This window comes from Ambystoma mexicanum, chromosome 1p, assembly GCF_040938575.1.
Source record: "Ambystoma mexicanum isolate Mex_15411 chromosome 1p, UKY_AmexF1_1, whole genome shotgun sequence".
NCBI classification, from domain to species: domain Eukaryota; kingdom Metazoa; phylum Chordata; class Amphibia; order Caudata; family Ambystomatidae; genus Ambystoma; species Ambystoma mexicanum.
The window spans coordinates 142,590,168-142,604,840 of record NC_090921.1 but is presented as its reverse complement, the minus strand read 5'-3'; the positions used below and the strand labels follow the sequence as shown (position 1 = coordinate 142,604,840).

The 14,673-nt window shown below is 47.2% G+C and overlaps 1 protein-coding gene across 1 annotated transcript in view; it reads left to right on the top strand.

Moving 5' to 3' along the window:
- LOC138567210 (alpha-2,8-sialyltransferase 8F-like) overlaps positions 1-11,258 on the top strand; it is a 364,915-nt gene extending 353,657 nt beyond the window's left edge. Inside the window, exon 7 of the mRNA XM_069645198.1 lies at positions 10,928-11,258. Coding sequence (XP_069501299.1) covers positions 10,928-11,171 — 244 coding nt within the window. The 3' untranslated portion in view covers positions 11,172-11,258. The remainder of the gene's footprint in view (positions 1-10,927) is intronic.
- Positions 11,259-14,673: the final 3,415 nt, after the last annotated feature.

The window sequence follows — 14,673 nt, the reverse complement described above, 5'->3', positions numbered from 1 at the left end:
AGATGTAGCGAAACAGAGGCAGAGTGTAGAGCAGATTCAGTGTACCTTCAGACATTGCTAGCAGACAAAGGATATAAGGTGGACAAAGTAAATTGCAATATTGCCAGAAAGAGGTTGTGTATCTGGGACAGATAATATCCACTGAAGGGTGCAGGATAACACCAGAAAGGGTACAGGCAATTCACTCTACCACACGCCCACACACAGGGAAGGAAATGGAGAAATTCCTGGGGCTATGCAACTACTGTTGGACTTGGGTGTTAGATTATTCCACATTCACAAAACTCCTATTGCAAGGCCTTAAAGAAGCACAAATAGAGAACTAAAATGGATACCTGAAATTAATTAGAGTTTTGCAGAGCTAAAATACGCACTGGCCCACGCGCCATTGCTGGCCTCCCCAGACTACAGAGAACATGTTTCTGTTCACACATTCAGACGGCTCATTGATGACAATGGTCCTCACACAAAAGAAGCCACAGGGGCACCAGCCACTGGCCTATTACAGTGGTATTCTAGACCCAGTGATGCAGGGATACTTCCCCTGTGAACAAGCGCTCTTGCTGCAGCATTTGCCATAGAAAAGGCAGCATCAATCACCATGGGGTGCCCCGTAGTGCTTTACGTGGAGCGTTCACTATTTCCCATCCTCGAGAAATCAAAAAGCACATTAACCACACAAAGGGCATCCGGCTATTGATATTTTTATTTGTATTGTGCTCGAAAACATGTTTTTTTTCAGAGCGCGATAAGGCAAAGTAGGGAAACAATGGAGAACAAAACACTGATATTACTAGGCCCAGTGACACTGAGAATGTGCAAGTGCATGGGAGAGGGAAAGGGGAAAGTGCAGGGGAGGGAGAGGTAGAAAGAGCAGAGCAAAGGAATACAAATAAATAATAAATAAATGATAAAAGGCAACAAACAATTGTATTGAAGTCAGTGAGTGGCAAGTGCTAGGTTTGAGGCAACAGACAAGGTGTGCCTGATGAGTGCAGAAAAAAGGGGAGGGCTGTAGGGTTACTGTTATGCTCACCTGGTATCCACGGGGGCGCCACATGATACTGGATGGAGGTCTAAGCGCTATCCCGGACCCCTTTGTGCTTGGTTATGTGCCAGACGTTGGGTAGCGCCTATAACGGGAGAATGGAGGGTTAAGATACTGGTTCTGTGATGGGTGGACTCCCACTTCCCTCTGGTCCAAATCCCCTCCCTTGGGGTTATTGCTCACCTTAGGTTTTGGTCGTTGAACTCTCTGTCCTGCGTCTCTGTGCAGGGGCGTGTGGTTGGTGCGGGCGTTCCGTGGACCTAGTTGCTTCACTGGTCCGTGTGCCCTTATGTCGGGTCCAGACAGGCTGTGACTCTGACTCTGCTTGCTGTCTTCCAGGTGAATTATAATGTTTTTTCCGTCTTTATTCTGTCTCTTTTTTTCCCTCCGTTTTCTCTGTCTTCCCGGCGTCTTGCTCCACTACGCTGTTCCCTAACAATGCCTCTTTTTGTTTTCACAGGGATAGTTACGATCATGGAGTTGCCACGCCGATGGCGAAGACCACGGTTAGTTATTGATGCGCGGAGCGCTGCGCTGTTTATTGGTGTTAATTGCTAACTTGTGTTCTCTTCTCTTGTACAGGTTGCAGTGATGTTCCGGAGTGATTGGCGATCAAAGTGCTGCTTGCCCAGCAAGTGTTTTGTTAATGCTGACCTTGTTCCTTCTCCCTTGCAGGTTGCGGTGAAACCCGGAGATGGGCTAGGTAAGAGAAGCAGAGGGTGCTGCCAGGACTCGCTGCTTGCCCAAGTAAGAATTGTTATTAATGCTGTCCTTGTTTCTTTACCTTTGCAGGTTGCGGCGAACTCCGGAGATGAGCGAGGTAAGCGAAGCCAGGATGGATTCAAGACTGGTTACTTTACAGGTAAGTGTTCTTGCTCGCTAATGCTGTTCTTGTTCTTCCAGGATATTAATGGAATCCGGATCTAGGGCTTCAGGATCGGGCCGCCGGAGAAGCAGATGAGCAGGAGCTGGACACGGTGAGCGTTACGCTGCAGGAGTGCAGAATAACGCGAAGCGTGTTCTGCTGTTTGGGTGTGGTTTAAATAGCCCAGGTAAAGTAGTTCCAGTCCAAGTAGTTCCAAGCCCAGCCACACCCAAAACACTAGACCACATGGCTTGGTGCTAAAGAACTTAGCTGTGTAATAGGCCTCCATGTTGGATTAAGGTCCAAAACTGGTATTGCTTTATTCCTGATAATGCGCCTGGCGCCAAAGGTGCCGGGACTGACTCCATGTATGTTTCTGATGGAGTTTCAAGGCCCTTGGGGCCAGTGTGAAGGGCTTTAGCCCCACTGCTGCCAGGGGGCTGCCATACCTGAGGGGGTCAGGGGCATGGATTGTGACAGTTACAGATACAGACCCCAGTGCAAGGGATTGCGTGGAGGCAGTGTGGGTGGGTGGCAGGGTAAGCAGGTACCTGGGCCCGAAAGGGTAACCGGGTGCATGATGCCAAGACAGAACAGATCAGCAGGGGAGAGGAGGAGCGAAGGCAGAAGCAAAGAGGAAGGTCTTGAGGTTCTTTCGGAACCAGAGTTGGTTCTCCTCAAGTTTCAGAGTGGCAGGGAGGCTGTTCCAGAGGGAGGCCCCACCCAAAGACAGAGCTCTACCCCCAGCTTGTAGGGAAGGTATTTATGGAGGGATAGCTAAGGTATTTTGGACCCAGGCCCCAGAAAGCCTTGTGGACAATGCAAAGGGTCTTGAATTTAATCCGTGGGAGCCAGTGGAGAGATTTCAGGGCTGAAGAGATGTGATCCCAGGGCTTCAGTTCAAGGACCAGTCTCGCAGTCCTGTTCTGGATAAGTTGCAGAGGGTGGAGAAAAGAAGCAGATAGATTTAGAAGGAGGCTGTTGCAATAATCCAACCTAGAGAGAACCAGGGCTCGAGAGACAGTAAGCTTCTGGGGGAAGGAGAGTAAAGGCAGAGTACCTCTGAAGAGGTGCAGTAAGAAGTTTGACTTTTTAGAGACATCAGAGATGTGGGCACAGAAGGAAAGCGTGGTGTCAAAGATGACCCTGAAGTTCTTAGCATTGCAGGTGGGGGTGGGAGGAGGGCCATGGGAGGCCAGCCAGCGAGTGACATGAAAGGAGGGTGAAGGCATGCTAATGAGGAGGATCTCTGTCTTGCTGGCATTCAGGCAGAGATCATTGGCGGCACACCAATCCGGAATGGCAGATGGGCAATCAGAGAGAAAGAGAAGGAGAAGAGGTGGCCGAGGGAAGCCTGACAATGAGTTGAGTGTCATCAGCATAGCACTGAAAATTGGAGCAGAAAATGGCAATGCAGGGGGCGAGAGTTGCCAGGTATTGGTTGAAAAGCCAGGGTGAAGGGTGAAATATTAGACCCCTGGGGAACACCACAGGTAGAAAGGGAGATAGATGAAAGGAAGGACCCAAGTTGGGCCTGGTAGGGTCGATTAGAGAGGATAGAGGTCAGCCAGGCCAGAGCCTGATTGATCGGTGATACCCGGGTTGTCACAGAGACGGTTGAGCACGATTGTATGGTTGACCGTGTCAAAGGCAGAAGGTCAAGTAGTTTGAGGACAGAGGGAATGTTAGAATCAAGGTTGGAGAGCAGATCTTCACAGATGTTCAGGAGAGCAGTTTCCGTGCTTCTGGCAGCTCTAAAGCCAGACTGATGGTCGTGATGACAACTAACAAAATCAGAGTGAAGGTTTAGCTGTGAGATGGCCAGCTTTTCAAGGAGTTTGCCCAGAAATGGAGTGATGCAGATTGGATGATAGTTAGCCTGGCAAGAAGGGTCAGCTGTAGGTTTCTTGAGAAGAGGGTGCACAAGAGAGTGCTTCAGAGGGGAGGGGATGGCTCGTGAGGCGAAGGAGAGGTTGCAGAAATCAGCCAGGGCAGGACCGAGGGTGTCAATGTGGTCCTTGAAGATTTTGGAAGAAAATGGAGGAACCCGTTTTGACGAGACTTTGTATAAAGAACTTGTCAAGGGAGAAAAGAGGAAAGAATGAGAAAGGGGGTGGTGGTGGCTGTAGGAGGTACAGCGAGCACAGAAGGAGAGGGGAGAAGAGGGGGAGGGGACGAGAGGATGGACAGGATATCCTGGCTTTTTTAGATGAAGTGAGAGGCAAGTGCCGTGCAAAGGGCCTGGGAGGCGACAGGAGAGGTAGAGACTGCAGCAGGGTTGGCCAGCTCCTTGAGGATTTTAAAGAGTTTGGCCGAGTTGTTAGATGCTGCAGAGACTTGGGCTTGGATGTGCGCTCTATTCTTAGTGTGGACAGAGAGTCAGTATTGCCTTTGGAGCAGGCGACAGGCCAGTTTGTCAGAGGGTGAACAAGAAGCCCTCCATTTCCTCTCAGCCACCCTACACTTGCGTTTAAGTGTAGCTAGGTCAGAGCCATACAAAGAATTACACTTGGCTTTGGGCTTCATATGGATCCTCATGACAGGGGCAAGAGCATCAAGAGTATCAGAAATAGAAGAGTAGAGCATAGACAGGGATGAGTCAGGATTTGAGTCAGCCAGAGGTGGAGGGGGGGAAGAAGGTGGCGGCGAAAGCCTCATCTGACACACGCTTCATGGGCTTGATGTTCCAGATGGTAGGTGGCAGTGTTCGGGTAGGCTTGGCCTGAGGGGAAGAAAGGGATGGATGAGAGGAGAGGAGGGAATGATGGCTCCAGGAGAGAGGAGTGGTCGGAGGGATGGAGAGGGGGAGGTCAGTGGCGATCAAAACATCAAGTGTGTGCCCTGCCGAGTGAGTGGGGCCAGAGGGGAGGATAGAAAGATAGAGGGAATCACAGAGGACACAGAAGAGTACAGAGAAGGAACAAGGAGAGTCTAGATGGATATTGAGGTCACCAAGATGGACGAGTTGAGTGGTTGAGGCCAGGAGGGAGGAGGAGAGACCCACCCACTCAGAAAGAAAAGAGGTGATCTGACCAGGAGGCCGGTAGAAAGTGGCAATGTTAAGAGAGTGGCTAGGAGAGAGAGAAAGCCTGCAGACAAGGCATTCGAAAGAGGAGTATGTCTGCGTGGGAATGATAGAGGCAGGAATCCACATAAGGGCTACACCCCCTCCGGACCGAGTGGATCTGGGTGCGGAGTGGATGTTGTAGCCACCAGGGAGGAGAGTGTCAAAGCTTGTGACAGAGCTGCCCATGAAACATGCCTCGGTATGACCGAGGACATCGAGGTCAACTTCTTCCAGGAGGTGGCAGATGTCAGAGGATTGTTTGACAGCAGAGCGAGAGTTGAGAGTAGCAAGATGAAGAAGGTTGCCAGCCTTGAACGTCTTCCGGGGAGGGGTATAAATCTGAGGTATGCACTGCGGAGGTGAAGAAGGAGCCCGAGGTGGGGTCAGGGAGGAGGGAAGGGAGGGCAAGTAGCCAGAGGGGGGGAGGAGGGGACAGCATGAGATGAAAGGAATTGATGAGGCGAGGGAAACACCTGTCAAAGAGAAGGAGATTGGCCTGAGAGCCTTGGACCATAAGGGGGACATAAAGGTAGACATTAATTATGACATTAGAGGAGTCGAAGGGAGCCATGAGAGCTTCCCAGTGGGTGCCACCATTAATTGGAGCGGAGGAGAACGGACAGAGCACCGAGATCATATGAAGAGCCCATAGATCTGGCGAAGCAACGTCAAAGAGGATGTCAGTGAGGGTCTGTCTGGAGGAAGCACTGGAATAGGTGTCAGCAATAGGGAGACCAGGGTTGAAGGCCAAGATATCCTTTTTGAACTTCTTCCTACCAGACTTAGTGAGAAGGGAAGGATAGTCCATGGAGAAGCAGATGGAGAAGATAGGAGAAACAGAAAGGGCAGTGGATGTGGTAGTGAGAGAAAAGGGGGAGAAGCAAGGGGGAGAGGAAGAGTGGAACAAAGAGAAGGGTGAAGTCACTGGGCCAGTATGTTACAGAGAAGCAACAATACAAGTCAAGTGCAGAGCAAGTTAGCAGAATACAGCTAGATTTGACTTTTAACCAAAATGCAAAACACAGCTAGATTCGGCTTTTAACCAAAATTCAAAACATATCAGGTTTTGGAATTTACAATTTGGGTTCAGATTCTAGCAAAGGGTGTAAAAACGCAATGCAATTGAGAAAGAAAACATGGGAGAAAAAAGCAGAGAGGGACAGTAAAAGTCAAAAGAGGGTAGCAGTGAGTCCAGTGGGGGGGGGACTAACCCATAGTTAAGGAGGTGTGAATGTTATTGTATTCTGGATGTCTTTGAAGAGTGAGTTAGCAGCATCATGGAAGTGCAGGTGCTGGTGTGCAGAATTCACCCAAGTAGTGCTCTTGTAGCGGACTGGGAGCAGACAGGGGCCTTAGGAAGTGGGCCTTTAGATGAGGAGGCCGGCTAATTTATTTTTAAAGTATTTTATTGCCATTTAACTTTTGTAAACATTTACACAACAATCTGTTATGGCTTCATTCTTATAACCCCGCTGGAGCAGGCCAACATCTGCCAAGATCGGCGGTGGGGGCAGTGGGACCAGATGCCACAGCAACATAAGAAGCGAGCCACTGCACCGGCTGACAACCACACAACACTCGAATGCCACAGAATCCCAAAACTAACAGTGCTACTTTAAACATCAATAGTCGCCTGCCACCATCAGCCCGTCGCCTTGAAGATACCACCTGATTAGGTGACTCACAACTGCCCTAGAGTGCAAAAAGAGGGCAAACCAGACACAAGCTGGTCCGCAATCACAGAACTACACATACACGCAGGCCCGAGGCACGGGAGGACTAGCACTGCATAGCGATCATTTGAGAGCCCAATTAGCAGGGCGAGGCATGTCCCCCCCCAAAAAGAAAGTCCAAGGCTAGCACCATAGAATCCTTCGTGGTGGCCCGCCCAAAGGCACAAGGGCTGGAAACCAAAGCACTTGAACCGACCCAAAGAGCCCCAGAGGAGCTTACTAAGGATGAGCAAATACTAGAAGCAATATCAGGGCTCCGCTCATTTATTAACACCAAGATAGAGGAAGTGAAATCGGACATGCAATTAATGCACCAAGATATGCGCAACCTTGCAGAATGGGTGACAACTACAGAATCGAATCAACAGGAGATGACCACAGCACTTAAAGAGGTCCGGACCAAAGTGGAGGAGTTATAAAAGCGCAACAGGATACTAGAAGAAAGAGGAGAGGATGCTGAGGGAAGATCTAGGCGCAACAACGTACGCCTACTGGGGGTGTCGGAGGGACTCAAGGGCCTGCTCTCCAGACATGCCGATAGCAGCATGAGTATGCAAAGGGAAAACAGACCCAGCCCAAATGAGACAGTGGGAGGGATACAGCATTTACACGTGGGGAGACACGTACGAAGATGCAACCTTCAGGGAATTCGAAACCATGGTGGCTAACGAGGGCCTGCCCACCGGCCAATTTCTATGGTACAGAAAAGTCAGAGAAAGCGCCAAGACACAATGGCAAGAGTGGCCAGACGAACCAGAGATAGACCATCTAATCACACTGCTATACAACCTAGGGGATGGCTTGAGACCAATATCTAGGCTCTACGCCGAACTGTCGGATAGACCCAACCCCAAAAGCGAGACTCTGAAGACAAGGTGAGGGATGGACCTGGAGGAGGAAATCACCGAAAAGGAATGGGAAACAATCCTAACATACCCCAGAGAGGTGTTGAGAAATGCCCGATTCAGGCTAATCAAACTACAAGTATTATACAGAACGTACATGACAAGAGAAAATAGCTAAAATCATCAAGACTGGCAACCCACTATGTCCTCAATGTAAATTAGAGGGAGCGGGGATGATGCATATGTTTTGGGGATGCCAGAAGATTCAGACTTTCTGGTCCAGAATAGAACAGACCTGCAGGGGGGCAGGAGTGACGCGATACAAAAGGCCCCCGAAGGAATGCCTACTCTGCGTGTACCCAAGAATAGGCAAATTGCGACACATAGTGAAACTTATGGACATGGTGTGTGTGCTAGCTAAGAGAGCCATTGCAATGACATGGAAATCCCTGAGGGGCCCACACTTTGAGAGATGGTACAGAGAGCTGGAGCACTGGTCAGGGGCTGAGACAAAGGTGTGGGGAGATGGAGTAGACAAAGCAGGAGGAGAGGCGAGCCCAACATTTGAAGACTGGAAAGCACTAAAACGAGACTGGTTTCACCTGTCAGATGACAAACCCCCCTGAACTATTGTACACATGGACAGGATGGAAGGGAGCATAAAGGCATAGGAAGAAGAAATAGCAGGGGGTGGCATGTTTTTTATTGACGGGTCGTCAAGTATAGACCCAGAGACAGGAAGGAGACATACTGGAGTGGCGGTAGTGTGCAACATACATGAGGAATATGTAATAGCATCCCAACAGTGACTACCCTCAAACTACTCAGCACAAGCAGCAGAATTAGTGGCAATGATCAGTGCATTAAATATGATGGAAGGACGTGCCGCTAAATCTTTTTCAAATTTTGCCTATTTTACATCAACAATACATTCAGGGTTAGCAGCTTGGGAAAGGAGAGGGTTCAGAAGAAGTGACTGGTACTCCTGTACAACATGCAGAGCTGCTTAAACAATTAATTGAGGCCCTAAAGGTACCAGTAGAAGTGGCAATAAAGAAAATGTGCTGCCCACCCAGGTAAACAAGACAGGATATCAGTAGGGAACGAAATATCCGACAGAGCAGCGAAGGAAGCAGCATACTTACCTGAAGGAAGTATAAGAGGGGCCCAGGGGCAAAAGAAAGAGCCCCACTTATGGCAACAGGAAGGAAGGTGGATGGGGAGGAAGAGAGAGAGATGAGAGTTTCAACACAATATCCATTGTTCAAATTATAGAGCTGCAAGGAGAAGCACCAAGAGAGGGAAAAGACTTATGGATCCAGCGTGGGTGCTCATTCTCACCCAGCAACCTGATCCAGAGGCAGAATAGAACCGGGAAGCCTCTAATGCCCAGAACATTGCTAAGTGTAGCACTAGAACAGCTGCACTTTGCCACCCATGCATCTAAAGAAAGTATAGCAGCAGAAATGAATGAAGGGTGGTATGTGCCAAATTTGAATGAGAGAATGACGGAGTTTATGGGAAACAGTATAACCTGTCAACAATTTTTGTCTGGTCAAACAATCAGGGGAACAATACCTCAGCTAGAAGGGCCCTTCCAGCACTTGTATATTGATTATATTGACATGTAAGACAGATGTGCCTCGTATAGGCACATGGTAACGGTTGTCTGTCCATCCTCATGTTGGCTTGAGGTAGGACCCTGTGCAAAGAATGACGCAAGTTCCTCTGCCAAATTTATGGTGAGGTAAGTGTTTCCAAGATTGGGGAGTATGTGAAGAGATAAGGCCAGATAATGGCCAGCATTTGCCAACAACCTTTATAATAAAATTATGTGCCTCTTAGGGATAACCCACAAGCTTTTCACAGTATACCGGCCACAAGAGAATGGCATTGTTGTACAGCTCAATGGCTTATTTAAAGAACGCTTTGCGAAGCTAACCTCTTCTCTGTGCCAGAATCATCTTTCTTGCCTCCCCCTTGCTCTCTTTGCCCTCCGTAACTCGCCCAGTACAGATCACCACTTGACTCTGCACGAACTTGTAATGGGTAGGAGGATGGATGCACCTGTCCTTCCTACACAATCAAGTTCAGATGCAAACCCTAGCTCAGAGATCCTCAGAGGCTAAATGAAAACATATCTGACAGAAATGACACATGGTCTCTGCTACATCTCCCGCCAAGTTCCGCGACCTACATGTCAGCCGACCAACACTGAAGAGAACCCAACAGGAGAAGGACTTTCCACAAGCACAGCCTCTCTATCCTGGCGACAGGATTCTCGTCTGCAACGTGGTGAGAAAGTGGAAGGAGCCCAGGTTTTGCAGTTTATTTGAAGTTGTCTACGCAACACCAATGGCAGTGAAGATAGAAGAAAGGCGGGCATGGATCCATATGTCCGACGTCCGCGAAGACAACAGCAGCACAACAGGAAGACAAGAGAGAAGCGTCACCTAATGGGAAGTATTACCCAATTGTCCTTGACTCTATGTACTGCAATAAGACTCTATCGAAGGCCCATAAATGAAAGCAAATAGTGGCACGAGAATAATGGGGGGAATGGGAGAAGGACAAATTTGATGCAAATATAATAGGATTGGAGTTTTTATTTTTCTGTCTTCTGTCTTCTCCTGCTTTTCTGGTTCTGACTGCATTGGGGTAATACGAGTACACCTGCTAATGGTGGAAGGGAAACACGTACCAAAAGAAGTATATCTAGTATAGAAAGATTTTACAGACCTAGCATCTGAAAACGTGTGGTGCAAGGAGATGAAGAGGGTGGGGCGAGGAAGCACCAGTCGCAAATGCTATGTGTGCTCACTCATCTCACACCTCGCAGGGACACCAAAACAATTCCTGCCACAAGAGGTGGGACGATGTTTGATGCATGTGTCTCTGTGGAAAACCAGGGGATGTACCAGGGGCACATCGCTGAAGTAAAATGGATAGATGAGGGCGAGGCGGTATATTAAGACAACTATATACAACTAGAAAGCATGGCCCAGGAGAAAACTACCAAGCACATGATACTAGAGTATAACCCAGAAGGATCGCAGAAGGGAAAACAAATGGTCACTACAAACAAGAGAATATTCTGTAAGAATTCGGCAGGACTCAATATACCCTGGTGCCTCAGCAGACCCTTAATGTGAATAAAGGGTTTGGTGTACCACAATGGAAAATGGAAAAGAGGGATGGTATGGTACAATGTTGCGCCGAATGTCTGGTGGGATTTGAGAGGGTGGTGAAGAAAATAGATGCGGGATGCAGGAGAATATTGGATGATAATGTACATGCCTTAACATGGATAGATGAAAAACATTGCCTATGGTACATAAACCCACTTACACAGTATTGTTTGTGTTTCAGAACAAACAGGACGGTGGAGCTGGGGATGAACACTGGCTCTGAGTGGACAATGAGCATCACGGCATTGCAGAAAGAGACAGTTGCAGTGATGGATCTATGGTGGGTCTGTAGATCAAGAACTTACGCTCAGCTACCACCAAATTGGGGAGGAGTATGTGCCTTGGTGACCCTCCACAGCCCTGGTGGTGCCCTGTGCGGATTTAATGCCACTGAACAAGCTATCGACCCAGTATTGGAAGAATAGCAAAAGGGCCAGCAGAGACACGAGGAGAACAACCAAAGATAACAAGGAGGAAGAGATCGAGTAACTATATATCGGCTGCACCCACCCAGCGCATAGATGCTATTCTGCACCATTTGAAATTGTTCAGCAAAGCATCTGTTTTTTTACCCTCTCTCGGTCTTCCTGGGGTGCAAACAGCAGCTAATGCGAAATGGATACAAATTACGTGTTATGAGCTGCTCCAATTGGCTAATGGAACCAAACAATTGTTGAATACAGTGCAAGAAGAGCTTAGAGTATTGCCTCTGATGGCCCTACAGAACCACAACATATTGGACCTTATGACTGCTATGGAAGGCAGGGTGTGCCACAATATCGGAAGCACATGTTGCACAGCAATACCCAGGAATGGTGCAGTCAATGGAACACTTACAGAGGCTGTCAAAGAAATACGAAAAATACATGAAAAAGACATAAGACGTCACGTCAAGCACCTGGCTAGACACATTATTTGCCTGGATACCAGATTGTCTGGCAGCAGTGTTCAAAATAACTTGTTGTGATGCTTGTCGCCATCTGCATCGACCGGTATGTCATCGGCTACGGAAACTGCCACCAGAATAAAGCCTGTTACATAATGTCAGTGAATAAAATTGAGCTTAGGAAAGTGTTAGGTGAGGGGCCATCATGCGTGAATGAGACAGGGGCTGATGTGGAGTACCTTTTTACAGCACCCCCACAAGACTTAGAAAACTATGAGGCCTTTTGGGATGAATGCTCACCTGATGGGACAAAGATACTACTATTTGGAAAATACCTAGAAGAGTACGAAGAGGTAGGTGACATGAGCAGAGTCACATGGGTATGGGTGCACAGGGCAAAGGGTGAGGAAATGAGCAGGAAGGAGATGTCGCTAGAAAGATTGATCGGATGAAGGAATGTATTAAAGGTGCTAATTCAGCGCAGATGGGGGGGCGAACTTACCACCTTCTAGAGTAAGCAATGGGAAGGGGCACCTTGTAGGGGGGAAACCCCAGGTAGCCAAACAAACTGCAGTCAGAACTTAAAAGAAGGCCTGGCGGGGAAAGGCTGTGGTAGGGAGGCATTGTGTGTACCATTGGCCAAAGGGACCTTTGTATGATTAGCACAAGACAAGGAAAAATATCCTGGGTAAAAACATTCATAATAAATACTTTATTGTGGTATAATCCAAAAAATTGGATTTTACACAACTCATATCACATATAAGATAGCTCAGATATATACAACATATAACATCAAATGTCAAGCATAAACCAAGCATAACAACAGTATAAGAAGAGTATAAGAACAGGAGCACACTGGATATATTTCATATACATATACATACATACGTACATATAATTTGCCATATAGGCACATGCTAAACAGACAACAATATGATAATATCTTTTCAGTCGTTCATTCAACCATTGGTCTTTAAATTTCACAGTCCCATGGAGCGGCAGTGTATTAAGATACCATAAGGGATCATTTTATTTCTGGGGTAAAGAGATTGTTATCACCGGAATAAGTAAGTAAGGGCTTATTTTGAGTCCATACCCTAAAAAGGGCTAGCTGTAAGCTTAGGGAAACGTCTTTTATAGTATCATAATTATGGACCCATTTTTCATATGCATTCATATATATTGGGCCGAGTTTTGGGCACGAGGTTAGAACATGCAGCGCAGTTTCCAACATTCCTGTCACCTGACATATTCTACAAGTCCTGGACTCACGAGGGATTTTCAACCTTGGCCCAATTATAGTAAGGACCGGGAGCTGATTCGTTCTTAATTGTAGCAAAAATCGCCTTAATTCAGAGACTGCCTCATATCCTTTAAGCTTAGTTAAGTGTTCTGTGTTCATACATCAGTCCCACTTATTAAGCTTATCTTGGAACGCTCTTTTCTGGTGAATGTAAGGCAAATGTTTTCACTTTTCATATGGCCAGTCAATCTCCACAAACAGTGATTCATTCAGCTCTTTGTATGAACCACCTCTAGGATGTTTTTCTAGGTAGTAGCTTTGTCCTGTCAGCCTGAGCAATTTACAACAAGGGTTCGCTAAGGCTTTCAAATAGAAAGAACCTCGTGCCCGCAATGCCATTCCTCTCAACGAGATAAGGCCCAATTCCAATCTTAGATATTGGACTGAACAAGATGGTCCCAGGCACAAAACACTCCGCCAATAGAATCCCTCCAAGATGTTTAACCACATCAGGTCCTGCATTGCCGAAGCCTCCAGGCCATATAGCACGGCGGGTACAAAGCACTGCAAATACAGTTTCATAGCACCAGCCATACTAAAGCCTGCCGTGCCCTTAGCAAATCTACAGGCCTGATACGTGAGCAGTTTAGCTCTCCTCTTTTTAGTTCTAATAATGGCCTCGTAATCTGAGAGGGCTTTAAAATCCAGCCCCAGATATGGGTATTGCTCCACCACAGCAATTGTTCCCAAATTGGTGGCAATTTCCGATTGTCTCGGCCCTCTCCTTGCGATCGCCATTATTTTTGTTTTTTCCAAATTTACCACTAAACCCAATTGTGCTGAGTAGACCTGTAGTTCATTGAGTAAATTCTTAATGCCCATTAGTGTGCGGTCGAAGAGGATCAGATCGTCTGCATATAACATTCCCGTAATAGGAGTTTCATTCCGTTTAGGTGGGCAGTTTCATTTTAATGCCATAAGGTTCAGCAGGTCAGCTATATATAAATTATATAGCATAGGAGCAGTTACGCATCCCTGTTTAACTCCCGTGTTAATACAGATCTTTTCTGATACCTCCCCCCTGTCATTTAGGCGGACCCTAGTTGAAGTATTAGTATGCAGGGCTATCAATATGTTTACAATCCAACTTGGGCACTCCATTTTCTTTAACTTGAGCCATAGTATATCCCGGTCCACCAAGTCGAAGGCACTGGTAAAGTCTACAAAGACCATATAGAGTGTAGCCTCCTTACAGCTAATGGTGTTATTAATCAGCTGATCTAGGACCCTGATGTTATGGGTTGTGCCTGCCCCTGGCCTAAAGCCCGTTTGTGCATAATGTAAGACCTGTCTTTCTATGGCCCACTTTTCAATCTCTTTGAGGACCAAGGTATTAAAGATTTTACTACTCACGTCCAGCATAGAGAGTTGGCGATAGTTAGCGGGTAGAGTTTGCTCCCCCTTTTTATATACTGGTATCAGTAGAGACGTCAACCAAGAGGAGGGAATTTGGCAGGTTCTGCAGATCCTAGAGAATAGTGTAATTAAAATCTGCGCGCAATTATGTGGTTCCTGCTTCAGAACCACATTGGCCAAACCCTTTGGTCCTGGTGCTTTTGAAGATTTTAAATTCAGTATAGTTTGTTTAATACACCTGTAAGGCATGGGGAGAGGCCAACTTGTAACCCCCTTAATACTCTGTGAGTTAGACATATTCTCTCTGTGGAACTTATTAGTAATATAATCGACCCATTTTTCCCCCGAAATAGGGATTAACACCTTTAAATTCTGTTCT